Source organism: Haliotis asinina, chromosome 4, assembly GCF_037392515.1.
Source record: "Haliotis asinina isolate JCU_RB_2024 chromosome 4, JCU_Hal_asi_v2, whole genome shotgun sequence".
NCBI lineage: Eukaryota > Metazoa > Mollusca > Gastropoda > Lepetellida > Haliotidae > Haliotis > Haliotis asinina.
This window is the reverse complement of record NC_090283.1, coordinates 78,046,239-78,069,145: the sequence shown is the minus strand read 5'-3', so window position 1 is coordinate 78,069,145 and position 22,907 is coordinate 78,046,239. Positions and strand designations below refer to the sequence as shown.

The window sequence follows — 22,907 nt, the reverse complement described above, 5'->3', positions numbered from 1 at the left end:
AGGGCATCAGTCATACTTGTGCATTTTTAAGGCAACATCGATTAAGCATACAAAAATAAATCAAACAACATTTATTAAACACTTAAAGACCATGACTTTAAAATTGTAAATGGTTTTCTCTCAAGAGAAATTGCATTTCAACATGTGCTACGTTACATTCATTCAGTCGGGGGATGGTTTGGATTTCTTCGCAAAAGGGGGACTTGCACTTCCGTAAAAGTTAATGCTGAATGTTTCATGAGCTGAAAATATTGAGGAAAGCTTAGCATTCAACGTAACCTTTGTGCTGGACTGTGACATTGCGGAGGTTACGTTCAAAGTTGAAGGGAAACTACTCTTCGTTGAAACAGACTGCTTCATTTCTTGGCGCTTGACATTGACACTAAAGATGTCACTGATGTTTCGCGGTTGACATTTGACTGTAGTTATTTACACTTTGTAGGTTGTGAAGTGTTGATTTTCGAAACCAGCATTTTTGGACATTCCTTTCATTATTAAGCTCAGTTTATTAATACCAGCGGGTTGTTTAAATCAGGGGAGTTTGCAAGATGGTTCCTTGGTGTTAGTGCAATGCAGAAGGGAGTATCTGGAGCGGAGTATCCTGCAGGACGGAGGCTCGAGTACAGCTTGTACATGGATACTGGACAACGCTCATCATTAGTCGCCCATGCTTTGGGCTGAATTTTACGGTTACGTAAAGGATTATCCCATTGGCATGTTTTCGACTGCCTCCCTGGTAATTCAAGCTATTCTCTATCGTCGGAGTCAGTTTTCACATCTCCCCATTTCATGCCAGTGTGTGGTTTGACACTACGGATTCCAAAATGAGTGGTGGTGTTCCACCACATGGTGTTCAAAATGGATTCGGGATCGTGAGGACCAGGTTGTTTTGTTTCATACAGCTTGTTGATGTCATCGTCTGAGAGCGGTTCAATAGGTTACCCATTCCCTCACTTTTTAGAACTTCTTGTTTAGTTTTGACAGTGTTCAACCTTTCAAATTCATGATCATTGATGATTGATGAACAGTAGTGTACCTGTCAAAGCTGAACAACATCCCGCGAACTGTAGATGGTTCATAATTGCTACCATCTTCCTTTCTGAGGAAAATAAAACATGTACACAAAATGTCACAAAATTCTGTTGGTTGAATGGACACGGTAGAGCGCGTGCCGCCATTTGCAATCATGAACCATTGCAACCGTCTATATAGTTGGTCAGGTATTTGGGGATCGATCCGTATCGTTACGACCACCAGGTTCATCGGTGAAACAATCATCCGTCATCAGCTCACCAATTAAATCAGTAGGTAAATTGAGCTCGCCACATATTGGCACAGACGTTACTGTGTCAAGTATTTTCGCAAGACAATACCTTGAAACCTGTCGCATCTCTCCTGTATATGTTCTAATGTTGTACATTTTGTATGTTCCAAGGGGAGCCACAATGGAGACAACGCGTCCTTTGTCTTTACCATCGATCTTCACGCAATTGTTTACACAGATGTTACTCATTGTTGAAGCCATTTTGGCTATGCATAATCTGCATTAACTACGGTAGCAGACGACAATGGAAAACAAAATAGATTAGCATACATGTTACTATCTAAACTAAGTTCGGTGTATTTCATAAATACTGGCACCCGTGGCGAGCCACCTCCTCGTGGTGGGTGCTGGGTAATGCCAAGAGCTCGCCAACACCCCCGTTGTGGACCCGGGGGTATATTTGGTCCACCAACCTGTTAGCCCTGGGTTGTGGCCCTGTGTCGGTGGAGGAGGGGATCCTGCTGGTTGAGGGCAATAGGGGCCTGGAACCGTGTTCCTATTGCCTAACACACCACTTTGGACCTGACTTCACCTAGACGGGTGGTAGAATGGGCCCGGTTCTATCAATCGGCTGGTCATGCCAAGCCCTGTTAATAGCTCACTTTTTGCACATTCAACATATTGGGTATTGGTTCTTCTGATTATCAATTTCAATATACAAATCTTTGTTACATTTAATTGCCTAGAGTCTAATGCCAGAGGGCGGTGGCTCATGGGCCAATCTGGTGGTATGGACCTCCAAATTCTGAGTTTCTGAGGACTTGTGTCATGGGCCGAACCAGCCTGGCATTTGATCTTTTAGATTTCTTAGCTATTTATGTCCTTATTTCTGGAGTATAACATCCCTGTAACCCTGGTGTTGCAGTCTGGTTTCCGCTGCAGCATCGTCCATGTTGACACTCGATGGCGGGTGGGGAGCAGGGTTGTCGAATAATATTCTAATACCATGGCTCATAATATGCATTCTTTCTCCGTCATCCGATGAGGAGGTATCCCCTTCAGTGAATGATTCTTGGTCAAGGGTTTTGGTTATTGCAACTGATGATGGGAGTCCACTTAATATAAACCCTTTTGCTGTTTCCAAGGGCATCCAGGGTGTCTGCGGAGAGGTAAAGAATGTCACTCGCCTCAGAAATGGTTCCCTCTTGGTAGAATGTATACGACGACAACAATCTGTCAATCTGCTGGGCTTGCAGCATTTTGTTAACAAACAGGTTGTTGTCTCCGTTCATAAGACACTGAATACTTGTAGAGGCATTGTTAGAGACAGGTCTCATTGTTTGTCAGACACGTCGGAAGAAGAAATTGTGGCCGAGTTGAAAGACCAAGGTGTTACTTCTGTGAAGCGTTTCATCAGGAAACAGGATTCAAATGTGGTCAAAACTAACACCTACCTTTTCACTTTTTGTATGACAGTACTCCCTAAATCTGTTAAAGCAGGATACTGTAATATCGGAGTGGAAGTCTATGTACCGAATCCACTCCGGTGTTACAAATGCCAAAAGTTTGGACAGGCCAGTCTGTATGCTCACGTTGCATGAGAGTACTGATTGCACTGATACCGTCAAGAGCGCCAACTGCAGTGGTGAACATCTGGCTTCGTCTAAATCTTGCCCAGAGTTTGAATATGAAAGCCAAGTTCTAAAAATCAAATACACAAATAACATCTCTTATTTTGAGGCAAAGAAATTAGTAAACACTCCATCTAAATCTTCTACTGGTCAAACATATTCAGCTACAGTTTCTTCGTCTGCTCCAACATCTGGTAAGAAATCAGTTTCAACATCCTGTCAGACTTTAATATCTTGGGTGAATGCAACTCAGATAACCTTGGATGACAATCCTCCAATATCACATTAGTCTCAACGCTCCTCATCGTCCCAGATAATCTCAGCCAAAGCCATGAATTCAACACAGGCGACAAAAGGCGTTGATCATGTTTCTAGCAAAGAAAAGAAAAAAATGAGGAAACAGACCAGAGCTCTTCAACATTTAGAAGAGTCACCATCAGTGACGGTTCAAAATCAGTTTGAAGCGCTTCACATGGAGATCACTCCTTCACAAAAAGGGTGCAGGAGTGGCGCTACCAAACACGCACGGTCTCAAGTTGAACCTCCCTAGATATTTTTATGACATCAGTACAATGGAATTGCAGAGGCCTTAGGAACAATTTTAACGACCTACAATTATTAACACAAGATTATACACCATCGGCGTTTAGTTTACAAGAGACTTATCTGAAAAATACTGATAAATTTGAATTGCGCCAGTATAATTCATTTAATTCATTCTCACCTGAAGGTGATAAAGCCACTGGCGGTGCTTCTATTCTTGTGAGGCATGATGTAATCCATAGCTCAGTTCCCCTTAAAAGTAACCTTCAGGCTGTTGCGGTCCGGCTTACTTTGCAGATAACCTTTACGCTTTGTTCTTTGTACATCTCTCCTTCTTCAGCTCTTCAGCAGTCCGATCTTCAGGATCTATCCGACCAGCTTCCTAAAGCATGCATAATCATGGGTGATCTTAATGCCCACAACCCTTTGTGGGGAAGTGCCGATACCAACAATATAGGAAAAATTCTTGAAGATTTCATTGCAAATAATAATTTGTGCATATTTAATCATGGATCTGTCACATATTTACACCCTGGTTTTGGAACCTATTCTGCACTCGATCTGTCGCTCACAGATGCAAAGATATATAACGAATTCGAATGGTCAGTCCACGACGATCTTTGTGGAAGTGACCATTTTCCCACAATACGTTCAGCTATAAATCCGAATGATGAACCCCCTGCAACAAGGTGGAATTTTGATAAAGCTAACTGGCCATTATTCCAGACACTGTGTGCTGACAACTTACAACCTGACTCTTTTCTCAATGCCCCAGATCCGATTCAGTTGTTCTCTGAAAAACTGAAGAATATCGCCGATGAAACTATTCCTAAGGCTTCTGCTAAACCACATATTCGTAAACCATGGTTTACTGATGATTGCAAAGAAGCTAGAAAGTGTAGGAAAAAGGCAGAGAAATACTTTCGCCGCCATCCTACTGTTCACAATTTTAATCATTTCAAAGTAAATAATGCTAAGGCTCGACGTACTTTTAAACAAAGTAAACGTCAATGTTGGATGACCTTTGTATCAAACATTAATTCACGTACACCAATGACAAAATGACATAAATGGTCACTTGAGAATGGCTTTAAATTTTCACAAATAAAGACCAAATGTATACATTTCTGTCGGAAATATAAGCCTCATAAAGATCCCGAACTGTTCTTGGATGGCTTTCCAATTAACGTTGTAAAGGAAGCCAAGTTTCTGGGACTGTTTTTTGACAAACATTTGACCTTTCTACCACATATTAAGTATCTGAAGAATAAATGTCTGAAGGCATTAGATCTATTAAAAGTCGTGTCCAGTTCAAAGTGGGGAGGGGATCAGACTACCCTCCTTCATTTATACAGATCACTCATCCGGTCGAAACTTGATTATGGCTCCATCGTATATGGTTGAGCCTGCAAAAGCAACCTAAAGCTATTAGATTCTGTCCACCACCAAGGCCTGAGGCTTTGTCTTGGGTCTCCATGTTGAGGCCGATGAGCCATCTTTAAAACTTCGCCGTATCAAATTGTCTTTACAATATATCACAAAGATATTTTCTAATGAATCTAATCCTGCTCATAACTGCGTTTTTAATCCTCTTTATGAGGATTTGTATAATAAAAAATCTTCACTTGTTCCACCTCTTGGGATAAGAATCCAACAATTCATTTCTGCCGCCGGCATTCAGCTGGAGAATATTTCTCCTTCCCGGCTTTTTTCTTCTCCTCCTTGGCAACTAGTGAGGCCACAAGTTGACCTAACACTAACAAAGTTTAAAAAATCAGAAACTAATGACTTACAATATATACAAGAATATAGTCAATTAAAACATAACTATAGCAATTATATATCCTTATTTACAGATGGGTCCAAGGACGGTGGCGCAGTAGCTTGTGCCACTGTCATTGGATCCAGAACAATGTCTACTAGAATACCAGATAACAGCTCTATATTTACTGCAGAAGCAAACGCCATATTAACAGCTCTTAAATATGTTCAAAGACACTCTAAATATAAACAATATACCATATTTTCAGATTCCCTTTCTTGTCTTCAGGCTATTAAGAATATGTCTTGTAAACATCCACTTTTAATAGAAATTATAGAATTGTATAATGATCTTGCTACTGGCCAATACGACATCGTATTTTGTTGGTTACCAAGCCACGTAGGCATTTCTGGTAACACAATGACTGATCTTGCTGCCAAGGCAGCACTCAATAAATCTGTGACACCACTTCTGATTCCATACTCTGATTATAAAGCTACCATTAGATCTTACATACGTGATCTGATGCAAAAGAAGTGGGACATCCAAGTGGGTGTAACTAAATTACATGCAATAAAACCTTATATTAGGTATACCCACTTGGGTTGTCAGTCCAGATTTGAAAAGGTCATTTTGCGGCGATGTCGTATTGGCCATACGAGATATACTCATGAATACCTATTGAAAGGTGAAAATCCTCCGTTCTGCATCCCTTGTGATGAAAGAATCACAGTCAAGCATATTCTGCTTGACTGTGTTGAGTATTCCATCACAAGGGATCATTATTTTAATTCTCAAACTATGAAGGAAATTTTTAGCAATGTTAGTCCTCGTTTAATTATTGCATTTTAAAAGGAATTTGATTTGTTGAATGAATTATAAATAGATAAATATTTTATGATTGGAAGATTAAAACAGTAACTCAAATCGTTAGTGGCTGTACCCTCAAATGGGGTTGAAGTACTGTAAAATAATTGTCCTCCTGAGAGGGTACTTAAGTCCAAAAACATTTGATGTATATTTAATTTTTCCAGGTTTTTTAATCGTAGAATAAGTGTTTTTTTATTGTATGGCTAGATTTCTCTAAATTGCTAACAGCTGAAGGGATGTTGTAAATCCAGCTAGGGTCCATGCAGGAAGCAAATGTACTGTAAGTCCCCATGGTCCTAAGTATGGTGATCTACCTTCAGTTGTTGGTAACCTATAGCCCATTTTTATATTGTTTTGTCCTCTGCGGATACATTGTTTTAGATCTCATCACTAGTTTTACATTCTACTCTGTGATATTCTAGTTAGTTTTACTGTCCATCGTTGACAGGTTTTTACAACGTGTGTGTTATTAATTCATTTGTGTTTCTGTAATTAATCGTTCTCGTCACGATATGGCTGCAATATTGCCGATGTGACGTTAAATACAAACTCACTCACTCACTCACTCACTCATAAATACTGTTACATCTTAACAACAATTAAGGTAGGCGACAGCTATACACTCAGATTTTTAAAGTACGAGTGACAGGTCTGCATTCGGTTGAAGCACGAGAACCTTATCAATGAATTTTGTATCAGGAAAGTAGTCCGTCATAACTTGACCTTAGGTCATCACCATGGAGTAGAAATCGATCTCACACATATATGTGATACCAGTTATCTTGCATGGAATTCTCACCCACGGGTGTGTAAGAATGGGTTATTTTGAAAAACTGAGCACATATGCAAACTGTAACTGACCCTTTAGCCAGTAGACTGATATTACGTCATTGTACTGACATATCCGACGTCACAATAGTACAAGAATATGTATCGAGACGTCACACTCGTGGAATAAACAAAGTTGTTATCTATAGTGTTTGCTCATTATTACATATCCCATCATCTAAAACCCACACGGCAACACGTCTACTCACCTTCAGGAATTTGTTAACACCAAGGTTGTTGTCTCGGTGCACAAGTCACTTAATTCATGTAGAGGAATAGTGCCGGAGTATGGAAAGTGTCTGTCTGATATGACAGAAGATGAAATATCAGCTGCTGTAAAAACTCAGGGTGTAACAACTGTAAAACGGTTCACTAGGAAACAGGACGACACTATTGTCAAAATAAATACATACCTCCTTATATTTGCCTTGTCCTCTTTACCCAAATCTATAAAGGCCGGGTATTATAACACTGCTGTGGACGTTTACATACCAACACCACTGAGAATTTTTAAATGCCAAAGATTTGGTCATGGTACCAAGACTTGCAATCACAAGGTTATCTGTGTCCGTTGCAGCGGGGCGCATGAGAGCTCAGACTGCAATAATGAAATCAAGTGTGCTAACTGTCACGGACAGCACTTAGCATCATCCAAATCCTGTCCCAGTTTTGAAACCCAATCTAAAATCCTCAAAATTAAGTACACAAACAATATCTCTTTCAGTGAAGCAATAGAATTAGTTTCCTCTGTAACTCAGTCTACTGCTTCTACTTACTCCGCTGCAGTTTCTTTAACTCAGCAAACTCAAGTTTCACCTGTTGTCACAAGACAATCTGTCTCATGTCAAACAGATATGTCTTGGGTGACAGATAAGCAGATCAGCCTTGATACATTTATCTCATCTCCAACTTTGAAGTAATGTTCATCAGCCTCTCAGACGGACGATCTCTGTGAACTGCTATCTGTCCCATTGTTTCATTCTACAAGTGACCAAGAACTTGAGAAAAGTCAACTATCAAGAAATAAAAAGAAACATTCAAAGAAAAAGGGTAAAACGCTTATGCATTTGGAGGTGCCTTCCACTTTGGAAGCCCCTGGGACGGTTCATAATTCATTTGAACCGCTTGAGATGGATATCACTTCCTCACACTGTATCTTGCATGGGAGTGGTCCTTCTATATGTCCTAGATCCCAAGTTCAGCCCCCATGAGTGGCTCAAATCTCATTCAGTGGAATTGCAGAGGACCCAGGAAAATTTCCAATGAGGTACAATTATTAGTCCAAGATTTTCAGCCCATAGCAGTTTGTCTCCAAGAGACGTATCTCAAATCTACTGACGACTTTGCTTTAAGACGATACAACTGTTACCATTCCTTCTCTCCACCAGGAGATAAGGCTTCAGGAGGATCTTGTATTTTGATCAGCCCGGATGCCATAAGCAACTCCATTCCTCTTAAGACAAATCTCCAAGCTGTTGCTGTACGGGTGACTATGCTCATTGTATTTACTCTGTGTTCATTGTACATCCCTCCATCTACTACACTACAACAATCTGATCTTCAACAGCTATATGATCAGCTTCCTAGGCCCTGTATTATCATGGGGGACCTGAATGGACACAACCCTCTTTGGGAAGCATAAATAGAAACACCAAAGGGAAAATACTCGATGAATTCATAAATGGCAATAATCTGTGTATATTTAGTGACGATTCCAACACGTACTTACATCCTGCCACTGGAACGTATTCAGCACTCGACCTTTCTCTTAGAGATGCGAACTTATTAAATGAATTTGAATGGTCAGTTTATGACGACCTTTGTGGCAGTGATAATTTTTCCACTGTTGTGAAAGCGATCTGCCCACATGCTGATTCTTCGTCATCTAGGTGAAGTTTTAAAAAAGGAAACTGGCAACTGTATGACGTATTGTTTTCTTCAAATCTAACTCCTGACCATTTTAGTAATACCGAAGATCCAATTTAGTTATTTTCAGATAAGCTCAATGCCATAGCTGATCAAACAATACCTAAGTCCTCTGCAAATCCTCACATTGGTAAACCATGGTTTACCAATACAGGTAAACAAGCCAGAAACTGTAGGAAGAAAGCCTAAGAAGAAAATACTTTCGTCGACATCCTACAGTACATAATTTAGACAGAGAAAAACATTCAAATGCCAAGGGCTCAACGTGCATTCAAACAAAATAAACGTCAGTCTTGGCGCAACTATGTTTCCAAGATCAGTTCTCGTACACCGATTTCAAAAGTGTGGAATATGATTCAACGTATCAAGGGTACAGGTTCGAAATCTTCTGTTTAATATCATCTCAAGGACGGTGACACTTTATTGACGGGTAAGGCTTTGTCAGCATTCCTCTTCAACCAACTCTGTCCCTGAGTTTCAGAAATACCAGAAACAACAAGGAAAGAAAAGAATTAACTTTAACTCAGACAATGGTTAGGATTACAACGAACTATTGTCACTACATGAGCTACATACTGCCCTTGAGCAAGCTCATGATACAGCAACAGGCGATGATAATATTCACTATCAGCTCTTGAAGCTTTTACCGGAATCATGTTTGGAAACACTTCTACACATTTCTGATACTATATGGACTGTGGAGTATTTCCCATCTACGTGGCGTAATGCCATTGTCATCCCTATACCAAAACCTTGCCGAGATCACTCTATTCCGTCTAATTACAGACCGATTTCTTTAACGAGCTGTGTCTGCAAGACCATGGAACGAATGGTAAACAATCGTTTAATTTGGTATCTTAAGACCAACAACCTTATTACAAATATTCAGTGTGGTGTCCGAAAAAATCGAAGTGCCATTGATCATTTGGTGCGTTTGGAATCCCCTTTCAAAATGCTATAGTCAATAAACAACATGCTGTATCAATTTTCTTTGATCTCGAGAAAGCTTAAGATACGACATGGAGGCATGGTATTTTAAAGGTTTTACAGGATTATGGTTTGAGAGGTCGTTTGCTTCTTTTTATATCACAGTTTTTAAAAGACAGGCAATTTCGAGTCCGAGTGGGTTCAACCCTGTCTGATCATAACATTCAGCATCAGGGTGTCCCTCAAGGTAGTATTTTGTCCGTCACTTTATTTAGTATTAAGATCAACAGTTTATCCAGGGTTTTAAATGATTCAATTGATGGATCATTATTTGTGGATGATTTTAATATTTCTTGTCGTGATGAAAATATGCACACTATGAACGACAACTGCAGTTGTGTCTAAACAGAATAAATAAATGGTGTCTTGAAAACGGCTCTAAATTTTCTAAATCCAAAACTAATTATATACACCTTTGAAGAAAATATAAGCCACATAAGGACCCTGAACTATCTTTAAATGTCCATCAAAGTTGTAAAGGAGGCCAAGTTTCTGGGTTTAATTTTCGATTCTCATTTAACGTTCTTACCACACATTAAATCCCTTAAAGCTAAATGCCTGAAGGCACTTGACTTGTTAAAGGTTGTTTCAAATTCCAAAGTGGGGAGGGGATCGAACTACTCTCCTTCAATTATACCGATCATTAATACGATCTAAACTTGATTATGGTTCCATCGGGTATGGTGGAGCCTGTAAAGGAAACCTTAAACTTTTAGATTCCGTCCACCACCAAGGTCTAAGACTTTGTATTGGATCTTTCAGGACTGTTTACAGCCTTTATGTCGAGGCTGATGAGCCATCTCTTGACTAACGCCGTATAAATGTATCTTTGCAGTATATCACAATGTTCCAATGCGTCAAACCCTGCATATGACTGTGTCTTCATTCCTCTCTATGAGGATTTGTACAATAAGATATCTTCTCTTGTTCCGCCTCTTGGGCCCAGGATTAAGCCATTTATTATTGCTGCCGGCATTGATCTGGTAAATATATCTCCTTCCCGTCTTCTTTCTTCTCCCCCTTGGCAATTGGTTAGGGCAAAACCACTTTTAAGAAATCAGAAACTAATGAACTACAATATAAACAAGAATATAATCAATTAAAAAACACATACTGCAATTACAAATCCGTATTTACAGATGGGTCCAAGGACAGTGGCGCAGTTGCTTGTGCCACTGTCAATGGATCCAGAACAGTATCTTCTAGATTACCAGATAAAATTTTTATAATTACAGCAGAAGCTAACGTCATATTGACGGCTCTTAAATATATTCGAAGACAACCTAAACAAAAACAATAATTAATCTATTCAGACTCTCTTTCTTGCCTTCAGACTATTAAAAATATTTCTTGTAAACATCCTCTGTTAATAGAAATTATTGAATTGTATAATGATCTTGCTACTGGCCAATACGACATCGTCTTTTGTTGGTTACCCAGCCACGTAGGCATTTCTGGGAGCACACTGGTTGACCTTGCTGCCAAGGCAGCATTCAGCAAATCTGTGATACCACTTCCTATTCCATACACTGATTATAAAGGTACCATTAGGTCTCTGATTGCAGAAGAGGTGGGACACTCAAGTAGCTATCAACAAATTACATGGAATTATAACCCTATATCTGTTATACCTACTTGGGTTGTCAGTCCAGATTTGAAGAGGTCATCATGCGACGATGTCGTATTGGCCACACCAGATATACCCACAACTACCTATTGAAAGGTGAGGATCCTCCGTTCTACATCCCTTGTGATGAAAGAATCACAGTGAAGCATATCCTGCTTGACTGTGTTGAATACTCCATCACAAGGGATACCTATTTTAAATCACGCACTATGAAGGATCTTTTAACGATATAAATTCTCATTTACTTATTGCATTTTTATAAGAATTGGATTTGTTGACTGATTTGTAAATAGATCAATATTTTACGATTGGAACTTTGAAATGATAACTCAGATTGTTAGCCTCAGTACCCTCAAGGGAGGTTGAAGTACCGTAAAAATATCGTCCTCCTGAGAGGGTACGTAAGTCCCAAAACGTTTGAAGTCAAATTTAATCTTCCACACTTTTAGATGTAATATTATTGTCTATTGTCATTTTAATTCGTGCATGCAGTCGCCAATAGCTGAAGGGATGATGTAAATCCAACTATGGATCATGCAGGTAGCTAAGGTACTGTAAGTCCCCATGGCCCCTGGTATGGTGATCCGCCTTCAGTTATTGGTGATCAATAGCCATTTTTTACGTGGTATTGTCTAACATAGTTTTCTGGTTTTAAAAATACATTCTAGCTAGTTTTAACTCTTTTTTGTGATACTCTAGCTATTTTACAGCCCGCCGATGACTGGTTCTTTAATTACTTGTATTTTTTGTGTGCATCTACAACATTTCTCGTCACTATATAGCTGCCATATTGCCGATGTGACGTTAAATTTTGACTCACTCACTCACTCGTAACAAATGGTAAACTGTGCCAATGTGTTCAATATTAGTTTTTAAAACAACTTTTTTTTATTTTTAAGACAAAATTCCACAAAAACCTCACAGAGTTGGTATGATGTTTTTATTATGATCAGCTTTTCATGAGTTTTCGACCTAGAGTGCAATTCATCGGTCCGCTTTTGAGTCAAAAGGACTATAGTCCGCACCGCCCTCAGTCTCCAACTCCTTCAGTAAGAGGTCTTCATGACCCCCCGACTGATGTTGGCGGCTTGCTATACAAGCGTGCGACACACCAGCCATTGCTCAGGAGAAAGTTGGTATGACTTTTATGATGGCCTTTCTGCAAAAGCCAAGTATAACATGAACTCGTCCTCTTAAGTAAGGTCAAACTTCTGCCCTTATCTCAACGTTGTCTATTATGATAATCCACGACTATCATCAGTGAAAGTAAATACAGAGGTTCAGGTTGCCCTAACCTAGACACTATTTAAAGGCGGACTAGCCGTTGAAATCTTTTCTCAGGCGGGTGACCGTGTTCACATACTTGATTTTCTTTGTCGTGGTCCTGTTTTCAGCTCAAACAGAAACTGCTAATTCCTTTCTTTCAAATGACATCCAATACATTCCTGTTTGTGCTCGTGCTTAATTCAATGCCATCTCTTCGAAATACATTTCGAAGAAGGTTGAGAGACAAATTTAATTTGAGGTTCTTGAGAGGCACGTAAAAGTACAAATGCATGATTTTGCGGATTGAGCTTGTTTGTTGTGTAACTCTGCAATTAGCAATATTCTTAGTACCTGGCGGTTGTATGTAAGTAAGCAAGCCTGAGCACTCGGTCCCGTTAGTCGCTTCTTAAGACGCTCTACATAAAATGCGAGTTGCTGTTGCTTGAGTTGTTTTGATTTAGAACACTCATTGGCTTAGGTAATTATTTGGCATTTTGACAGATCGCATTGTTAGGGAATACGAAAAGTTTGTTTATCAACCATTTATACACAATTCACCTGGTGTGAACATGTTTGAACTGACTATTTCCAATATTTCATCAATAATACCGATACTTAAAGTTCCGTAACGAAATGCCTCGTCAAGTCGAGCCTTTAAAATGTTGAGGTCAAACGAAAACGTACAGCATTTTTATGGTATGAAGCGTGTGTGGCAATTAGGTTTCCGCTAATCAAATCTATCGATGACAGGTCTGCCTGATTATGATAGACCAACCAAGAATGGAGTGTGGAGGGACCACACGCATGTCTCTGTATCTGTGCTTCACCCTACTTCAGTCTCCACGTCCTTCACCTGACATTGACCTCTCCCCTGATAATGGCCGATTGCATGAGAGGCGTGACACGCACTAGTCAAATCGTCATATTGGTGCAATAGCCCAGTTTCAATCTCACCCCAACTTCCAAAGGCAAATTAGGGTAGTGTTCACACATTTACATTAGGCTGTTATACATCACACAGGAAAAACGGCATTCGATCATTCAGCTTGTGTTGAGAACGAAAGCAAATTTGTTTTTGAATGTAACATAATTACAAATCGCGTCATGTAATTTTGTTTTACTTACATTGTGAAACATTGTCAAGCACACGGGTTGGAACAGCTTCAATGAAATATTGAGTCAAACTGGTTCTCTTTTTTCGATTTAAATATGACCATGTATTGTACGTGCAGAAGAGGATGGGATTGATCGGAAAAGCACAGAGAACAGGTGACAGCACAGTAACGTGTGCTGTTAATTCATGATTTTCAAATGTTTTGCTGATGGTGTTATCAACCATGTGTGCTTGCTTACAGACTGTCGTGCAGCTATTCTGTCTGCCGAACAATGGTGAATAATTAGGTGAATGGTTGCAATCAGTAATATTCCAGCTATCTATCGGCGGTCTGTAAATAATCGAGTTTTGACAGGGCAAACCAGTGGTCAACATCATGAGCATCGGTCGACGCCATTGGGATACGATGACGGCGACAACAATATCAGCGAGCTTGAGCACCCGTTCCTGACGGTCCAACACGTGTCAGCCAAATCACCCGCCTCTTCCGACAAACATGGGTTACTGGAGATCAATTCTAACCCGGATCTTCACGGGTGACGTCTGCATTGCATACAAGAGATACAATGTTGGTTTCAGTAAAACAGCCAAACTATCGATAACCACCCGTGCTGCGCGCATGGTAGTGGGGATTTCACACGTATAGAGGTCAGACACCTGATGTCTGGACTGCGGACTTTGTGTACCCCTCTGATAAGTGTAAATTGGCACGGATTCCATGCCCGAAATCTATGAAATCACACTGCCATTTAGAAAGTGGTCGTATGTAAGAAATGTTAGATTTGAGATGCACTTTCTTTCTCAGCTCCTGAGCGGGTTGAGTGTATGACTTTGTGTGGTGCCTGACTCTGAGGGTGTGGGTTCGAATCTCTTATGGGACTTACCCCAACAAAAGTACTACAATTTGTACTTCACTAAGAAAGCGTAATCCCAAATATAAGTTACATTTGACAACTCTCTAAATGTCGTTGTGTTTTCGTAGTGATCTAATTGTAGTGCGAATAATATTGTGCGAAGTATATACAACTGCTGTCTTACGTGCTGTACTTGTGCAATGTTGAAGATAGCAAGGGTCAAGGGGTCAGCGATATAGTTGTATGCGGCCACATGCTCACCTACGGTTCACAGTGCGTTCACGTATCGCCAATTTGCTCGGAAACTACGTTTATCTGTTGTAGAATTAAATAAGCAGATCTCTCTTTGGCTGACTAGTAACTCACTGTGCATTCATTCTGTTCTTGTACTACTGGAGGTCGGTCGTGTACAGTAGTATTTCTGCTGAATGACCAATGCCCTTTTCTCTGGGGTAATAACTGAAACATCGACTGCTTCAACTCAGTGACGTCATGTTATCAACCGGTGTAATGTAGATCACAGCAGCATGTGTTGATGTATCGTACAGGCCGCCAGCAGCAAGTGCAGAAGTAAGTAGACATGTTCCTACATTTCTTTGTTTACCATGGTTTCACTTGCAGCAACCAGTTAAATTTGTTTGTTTTTTAATGATGTATTTTCTTGTTCAATATTCATACAAATATAATCACGTCTCTTAAAAATCCAATTTCATGATGAAAACAATCAACGTGCTTTCTAGGCGCTTTTCAAAGTGACCAAGTTTTCAAAGTGGCCAGGATACTAATCGTTCTTGTCGGGACGTTGTTCAAAACCTTTGTCAAAGAATACGTGACTTCACAACCTATCAGTGACTTCCCTGACATTAACAAGAAGAGAGAAAAACGGGTAGAATAAACGTAAACAAGCTGCACTGCTAGTAATATGTATCACCTAAGTGCCGTAGACACGTTCTTCTGCGATTGCACTTTGTTTCACTCAAGAAAACTGAGTATACATGGAGAATCGTATTATTGTGTAAATCTGTTAACCCTACTTATGCTATGTGTTTACAACAATCAGTTGAAAGCTTTTGTCTCTGTGTGGAGATGGGGCACAGGACTTGAGCTTATATATAATCTAACCTCACCTCATCACGATCAAAACTTAAATGAACATTTAAATAAGTCAACAATGTGTTAAACATTACACTTGCATTTCTGTCATGGAGACTGCATGTTTGGACATCTGCCCCAACTGCCCCTGCCTCCCTGTCTGTCTTTCTTGTCTCTCGCTCTGCATGTTAGTACACCTGCTCTTATAAAACCAGCCCTTATCTATGTATTACCCATTGAAAAATAATGTTTAATTGAGACCTTTGAAATATCCAGTGAGTAAATTTAATCTGTAAGTTATTATCATTCAATAAACTTAGTATATACTTGCAGGACTTCACCTTATCTAACACAGCCATGTGAACAGAATAAGCTGTTTCGACACAATACACAGATGAATTTGAAGCTAATAATAATTACTATTTGCTGGAGTGAAACATACTCTAAACGGGGTGAATCTGTAGGGGGTTACACAACCGAGGTGAACAGAGGTACGAAACTGTGTTAGAGTGAATCTGTTTGGGGTTACACAACCCGGGTGAGAAGACGGTCGAAACTGTGCTGTAGTGAAGGTGTTTGGGGTTAAACAACCCGGGTGAATGGAAGGGCGAATCTGTACTGGAGTGAAGGTGTTTGGGGTTAAACAACCCGGGTGAATTGAGGGGCGAATCTGTGCTGGAGTAAACGTGTTTGGGGTTACACAACCCAGATGAATACAGGGGCGAATCTGTACTGGAGTGAAGGTGTTTAGGGTTAAACACCTCGGGTGAATGGAGGGGTGTAACTGTGCTGGAGTGAACGTATTTGGGGTTAAACAGCTCGGGTGAGTAGACGGGCGTAACGGTGCTGGAGTGAACATATTTGGGGGTGAACACCCCGGGTAAGTAGACGGGTGAAACTGTGCTAGAAAGAACGTCTTTGGGTTACACAACCCGGGTGCATAGAAGGTCGAATCTGTACCTGAGTGAAGGTGTTTGGGGTTAAACAACTCTGATGAATGGAGGGGCGAAACTGTGCTGGAGTGAAGGTGTTTGGGGTTAAAGAACCCGGGTGAATGGAGGGGCGAAACTGTGCTGGAGTGAAGGTGTTTGGGGTTAAACAACCTGGGTGAATTGATGGGCGTAACTGTGCTGGAGTGAACGTCTTCAGGTTACACAACCGGGGTGAATAGAAGGGCAAATCTGTGCTGGAGTGAAGGTGTTTGGGTTTAAACAACTCGGGTGAATAGAAGGGCGGATCTGCACTGGAGTGAAGGTGTTTGGGGTTAAACAACCCTGGTGAATGGAGGGGCGAATCTATACTGGAGTGAATGTGTTTCGGGTTAAACAACCCAGGTGAACAGAAGGACGAATCTGTCCTGGAGTGACGGTGTTTCGGGTTAAACAACCCGGGTGAATTGAGGGGCGAAATTGTTTTGGAGTGAACGTGTTTGGGGTTAAACATCTCGGATTGAATAGAGTTGCGTAACTGTGCTGGAGTAAACGTATTTGGGGTTAAACAACTCGGGTGAGTAGACGGGCGTAACGGTGCTGGAGTGAACATATTTGGGGGTGAACACCCCGGGTAAGTAGACGGGTGAAACTGTGCTAGACTGTGGTGTTCAGTACGTGAATGACCTTGTCTGTGCTTGGCTGTGGTGTTCACTACGTGAATGGCCGTAGTTACGACGACTTTGTAGGAGAGTAGGTCAAAGTTAGATAAGTGAATTTATCAACCGCGTCAAACTGAGAGGGTGAACTTCCCATGAGGGCTGCTTATGTGGTCATTAGAATCCGATACCGCAATTCCATCTCCAGTTAACTTCAGAATCATATGGTCATATTTACACATCCAAGATTCAAATAAATACTTCGTTTCTCAGCACAGTGGTAGACGTTTGAGACCTGACACACTTCGGCCTTCCATCCTATACCACACTGACACATCTCTGTATACGTAGTAAATGCGCTTGTCTACAACGTCTCATACAGGTATAGGTCTTGGCTTGGTATTTGTGCCCTCAACTCTGATTGTGGTACTCTACTTTGACAAACACAGAGGACTCGCCAATGCCATAGCGTCCTGTGGGAGTGGCATTGGGACGCTAGCTTTGCCCCCTCTTTATACCTACCTACTGGGGGAGTACGGCTGGAGGGGCACGCTGCTTCTACTGTCTGGCCTCGTCCTCAACGGCGTAGTCTGTGCCGGCGTCTTCAGAACCCCTGACTATATTACAGGTAATTATCGTGTTCACTTAATGAAAGACAACGGCTTGAGGCTTATGAAAAATCCATTGTTATTGGAGGGCTATGGGATGGTCTGATCAGTCTATATACTTAGTCTAGTATTTATATACATGCGTGTGAGTCGAGGCCCGAAGATAGTCTCCGTAGTCTTGGGCTGATTTGACTGGCGAAATTGAGTGAGTATGATTTTACTCCGCTTTGGGCAATATTCCAGCAAACGGAAACTGCCATGTCTTTTCTACCATAAACATATATTGACAGCATACAGAATGGGAGGGCTACCGGTTATGAGAGCTTTCACTGTACCACATCAAGGGACGTAACTCCATTCATTGCGTACAAGTTCAGTAGCAGTAGGGCTGATATGGATTTCGGGCCCTGGGACGGATAGGGTTGATATGCATGTATTTTTGGTCACGGTTATCAATATGGGCATATACCAACAGCCAGTATGCTATGTGCAGAATGGTATATATCATTCATAGGTATATGTTAAAGAGTATTCCCAGACGGATGCCGTTTAATATCAGTCACTGTGAGAATTACCCCAGGAAACTCTATGGAGAGGTGAGTGACTGTTAAAGAATGGGTATCTATAAAGAAATTGGACAGCCACAGTATAAAGGGAGTAAACTTACCTGGCTTATGATTACGTTGTTCTAGACATTGTCACGTGTGTGTCTCTGCGTCTTCAGCAGCCAGGAAGAAGAGTCCGACTGAGACCAGCAGGCAGAGCTGGAGTCAGTTCTTCAGCTTGTTCTGTAACCCCTGCTTCACGATGTTCGTCATCGCGGGGTCGGTGGCCCAGCTGGGATACATCGTCCCATTCGTCCATCTACCCGACATGGCGACACAGCTGGGAATTGAGAAGGTCGCCATTTGTTCGTCTCATGGAAATATTTGACATGGACCTCCATATGTTCATTTGTTGTGCACCTACATGTAGTATGCATTAAAGAAGACAGATAATGTAATATATATGATAGATATAAGTATTAGAGACAAAAGCTATAAGTAATCAAGATTTTAGATGCATACTGTACAGCAAAAAGGAAAGCGAGTTTCGAAAAAAGAGAAATCTCCCAACAGTAAATGTTCATGTTTATGTCTTGTATTGAAAAACTGACAAAATACCAGAGTTGCGTTTCTTTTACTGTTCCGTATATGTTGTATATACGACTGATATACCTAATAAAGAGGCGAGAGGTGTGCAATATAGACGACAGAAGTATGTAATACAGAGGATTAACGAATGTAATTTAACGCTAGATAAAAGAATGGAGTTTTGAGGAAGACAGTTCCATCCTCCATATTGAAATCCTCTAACTTCTATATTATTACAAACACGAATCATCAGTTACACACATCTATCAGCGATAATAAACACATCCCTCCTTAATATTTTAATTATTACAGGTGCGCATTCTCTTCATGACATACTTAGAGTGCCTTTATTCAATGATCCAACTTTGAAAACATGCTAATGCCTAGCCTCTGTACTTTGTATACCTACATTTATCTCTTTTATTGAATTACTTCAACCATAAATGGTACAAATGTCTCACTATTAGTGTTTCATGCATCTACCGTCATGGTTTTAGATGCCGAATTCGCTGAGCAGAACTGCCTTTAACAGTTATTTATCGATTTACCCCGGAGCATGTTTCCAGAATGGTTAGCACCATAACGTTGCTCGTGGCTTCACTAGTGTGACAATCGTCTGAGACCAGGGGTAGCCTAGTGGTAGAAGCGTTCACTCGTCACGCCGCAGATCAGGGTCCGATTCCCCACATGCGTACCATGTGTGATGCCTATTTATAGAGCTGATGTTGCAGGGATATTGCAGGAATATTGCAAGAACTAACACGGCTTGATATGACTGGAGTACACTTTACAACAGCCTCAAATCCATCTCTCTCACTTCCATACAGTATATGACGGCCTATCTCATCTCCACCATGGGCGTATCCAACATCGTGGGCCGGATTTTCCTGGGTTGGGTGAGTGACCTCCCCTGCGTAAACGTCATCCTCCTGCACGGCGTGTCGTTGATGGTGTGTGGTGTCGCTACTGTCGCCAGTCCACATCTCTCCCATTTCTATGCCCTGGCCGGCTACTCGGTCGTACAAGGCGTGTGTATTGGTAGGTCGTCAGTTCCTTCGGCATAACTTACTGTGACAAACAGACAGTATGGCTAATAGACATTAACTGCCTAAAGTCTGGTTTATACGTAGGTTTATACACTGCGGAAACCAAGTTATTTTTGCTGTGATAGATAAATGAATGAACGAGTGGGCATGTTCCTTAGACCCAGCACTCATTGATCCTTAACCTGGTTTCCCTGACAGGGATTTGTATCATCATATGTTCTCAACAGTACAAAGAAATCAGTTCTTGGTAGCCCAGTGGTTAAAGAGTTGGCCCGTCACAACTGAAAGCCTGAGTTCGATTCCTAAAACGGGTAGAGTCTGTGAAACGAATACCTGCCAGTATCCTTGAGGGCGGTATTGCTGGAAGTAAAATGTTATTTTTGCTGTGCATTTGACAGAGTGGTACACGAAAATAGCATAATTGTCGCTCAGGACGTGAAACATACAAAGTAGCGGGAACGTCAAAGACACCTATGTTGTTTTATTGTCGCAGGTGTGTATGCTGGCTTCATCCCGGTGATTCACTCTACGATCGTCGGTGTACACCGTACAGGTGACGCCTTAGGGCTGGGGTCCGTCTTATCTGGCGGGATCAGTATGGTAGCGTCTCCCATCGCAGGTAACTGATGTAATTAACTGTACATGTGAATGAGCGGGTAAGGTTAAAATCATTTATCAGGCGGGTTAGTGCAGTGTGAGAAGACAGGTCCTTGAGATGCAAATCCGAGATGTTTACAACCTTTATGAAACTCACGTGCACAATATATATATATATATATATATATATATATATATATATATATAATATATATATTGTGGCCATAGACTAACAACATTGTGTGGTGAAACTCACGGCATTAGGCTAGGTTTGCGAGGAACACATATTATTTAAAAAGTAGATTATATTCCAATTTATTGCCAAATGAATGGAATAATTGTCACTTTCTCTTCATCACCTGTGTCCTACTTGCTTCATGATTTTCATCTTAAATATACAGTATCTCCTACTTTTTGGGAATGATATATATATACTAATAAAATATAATCTACTTTTTAAATAATATGTGTTCCTCGCAAACCTAGCCTAATGCCGTGAGTTTCACCACACAATGTTGTTAGTCTATGGCCAGCCTGACGAAGGCTGACGAAAGCTGACGAAGGCAAATGGAGTCTAAATTTAATTGCAACCAGAATGAATGAAATACCAACAATTATAGACCCGTGAAGATCTTCAGCAAATCATGCACGCCATAAAAGGTGACAATGCTTCTCGTAAGAGGCGATCTGGTAGTCAGGCTCGCTGACTTGGTTGACACATTTCATCGGTTCCCAACTGCGCAGATCGATGCTCATGCTGTTGATCACCGACCTATCTGGTCCAGACTGGATTATTTACAGATCGCCGCCATATAGCTGGAATATTGCTGAGTGCAACGTGAAACTCACTCACTCACTCACCAACAATTATAAAACATGACACCTATAATTCCTTTCACAGGCTGGTTATTTGACATTACCAAGAGTTACAATGCATCGTTCTACTTGGCCGGGTCCACTTTCATCCTTTCGGGGGTGATGGATATGTTTGTTCTTCTCCTCCACCGACGTCAAAAAGGGAAACAAGAAGAGGCAGAGAACGTTAAAACAGCGGATACACTCAAGACCCCGGATTGTACACAAACAGCGTACAGCTACGCTCGTGTTGATGGCGAAGTCAAGGAACTGAATGGCGAGTGATTGGCGTCAGACATGGAAAGTTGCAAGACACACATGTCTCTTGTTGAAGAAAGAAGCATAGTGTAAATTGTCCCTGTCGGTATGGCAATTCATAAGTTTCTTCCTATTTTTTTCTTAATGAAGTTGGCGGTAGAGTAGTCTAGTGATTAACCGTTCGTCCAGCACGCCGGTTTGATTCTCCACATAGGTGTAATGTATGGAGCCCATTTCTGGTGTTAGCCACCTCATATCGCTGGTATTTTGTAGAAACGGTCGTAAAATCATATCCACACACTCACCCAGTGCATAAAATACACAATCCGTACATCGGAATTACGGGCTGCGACACATATGAACGTTCCTTGAGAAAGATTGAGGATTAACGTAACTGTTTGGTTATAGCTGGGACTGTTCCACATGTTCTACACGGGTACCTCATATCCTATTACTCTGTCCTACCCGGATACCCGTTATGTTAATTCCCGAGATCAAATTTGCATGGTATGGCAATACATAATCGTCTGTTTGGAGGCTAAAATCTCGAGGTAGAGTGCTTCAATATCGTATCCATGTATTATATTCAAAAGAAGTGACCGTAAGTCATGGCTAAATCTCAAAAGACAATACAACCTTTTTTGTCATGAAAGAATAATATGTCACATTGTTTAATACTTTCAGACGACTTCTACTCAGGGTACACAACCATGTCCATACATCAGATATATATTGCAATTCACTTTTTAGCCAGTAGACAAATATTACGTCATTGTACTGACATGTGTTGACGTAACAATGGTACAAGAATCTGTATGGAAAGTCTAACGCACGGAATAAAAGAAGTTATCCATAACGTTTCTTCAATACTGCATATCCCAACTTGTAAAATTCTCTCAAAGACGTTCCCATTATGACATCGTCGGAATCGCACAATCGACTCCGTGGAGTTGTATTCTAAATTGAAAAGGGTTAGTCATATGAACATCATATTTGGAAATATCATGTGAGGAAATCATTTCATGACATATGATGCAAAACATCACACGTCGATGTTG

The 22,907-nt window shown here is 40.9% G+C and overlaps 1 protein-coding gene across 1 annotated transcript; it reads left to right on the top strand.

Moving 5' to 3' along the window:
- The first annotated feature begins 15,008 nt into the window (after positions 1-15,008).
- Positions 15,009-22,705, top strand: LOC137281928 (monocarboxylate transporter 12-B-like). The gene is made up of 6 exons (XM_067813653.1): positions 15,009-15,242; positions 17,802-17,980; positions 18,685-18,860; positions 19,921-20,131; positions 20,633-20,758; positions 21,638-22,705. Exons 1-6 carry the CDS (start codon positions 15,208-15,210, stop codon positions 21,874-21,876), a joined length of 966 nt encoding a protein of 321 aa, XP_067669754.1. The 5' UTR covers positions 15,009-15,207; the 3' UTR covers positions 21,877-22,705.
- Positions 22,706-22,907: the final 202 nt, after the last annotated feature.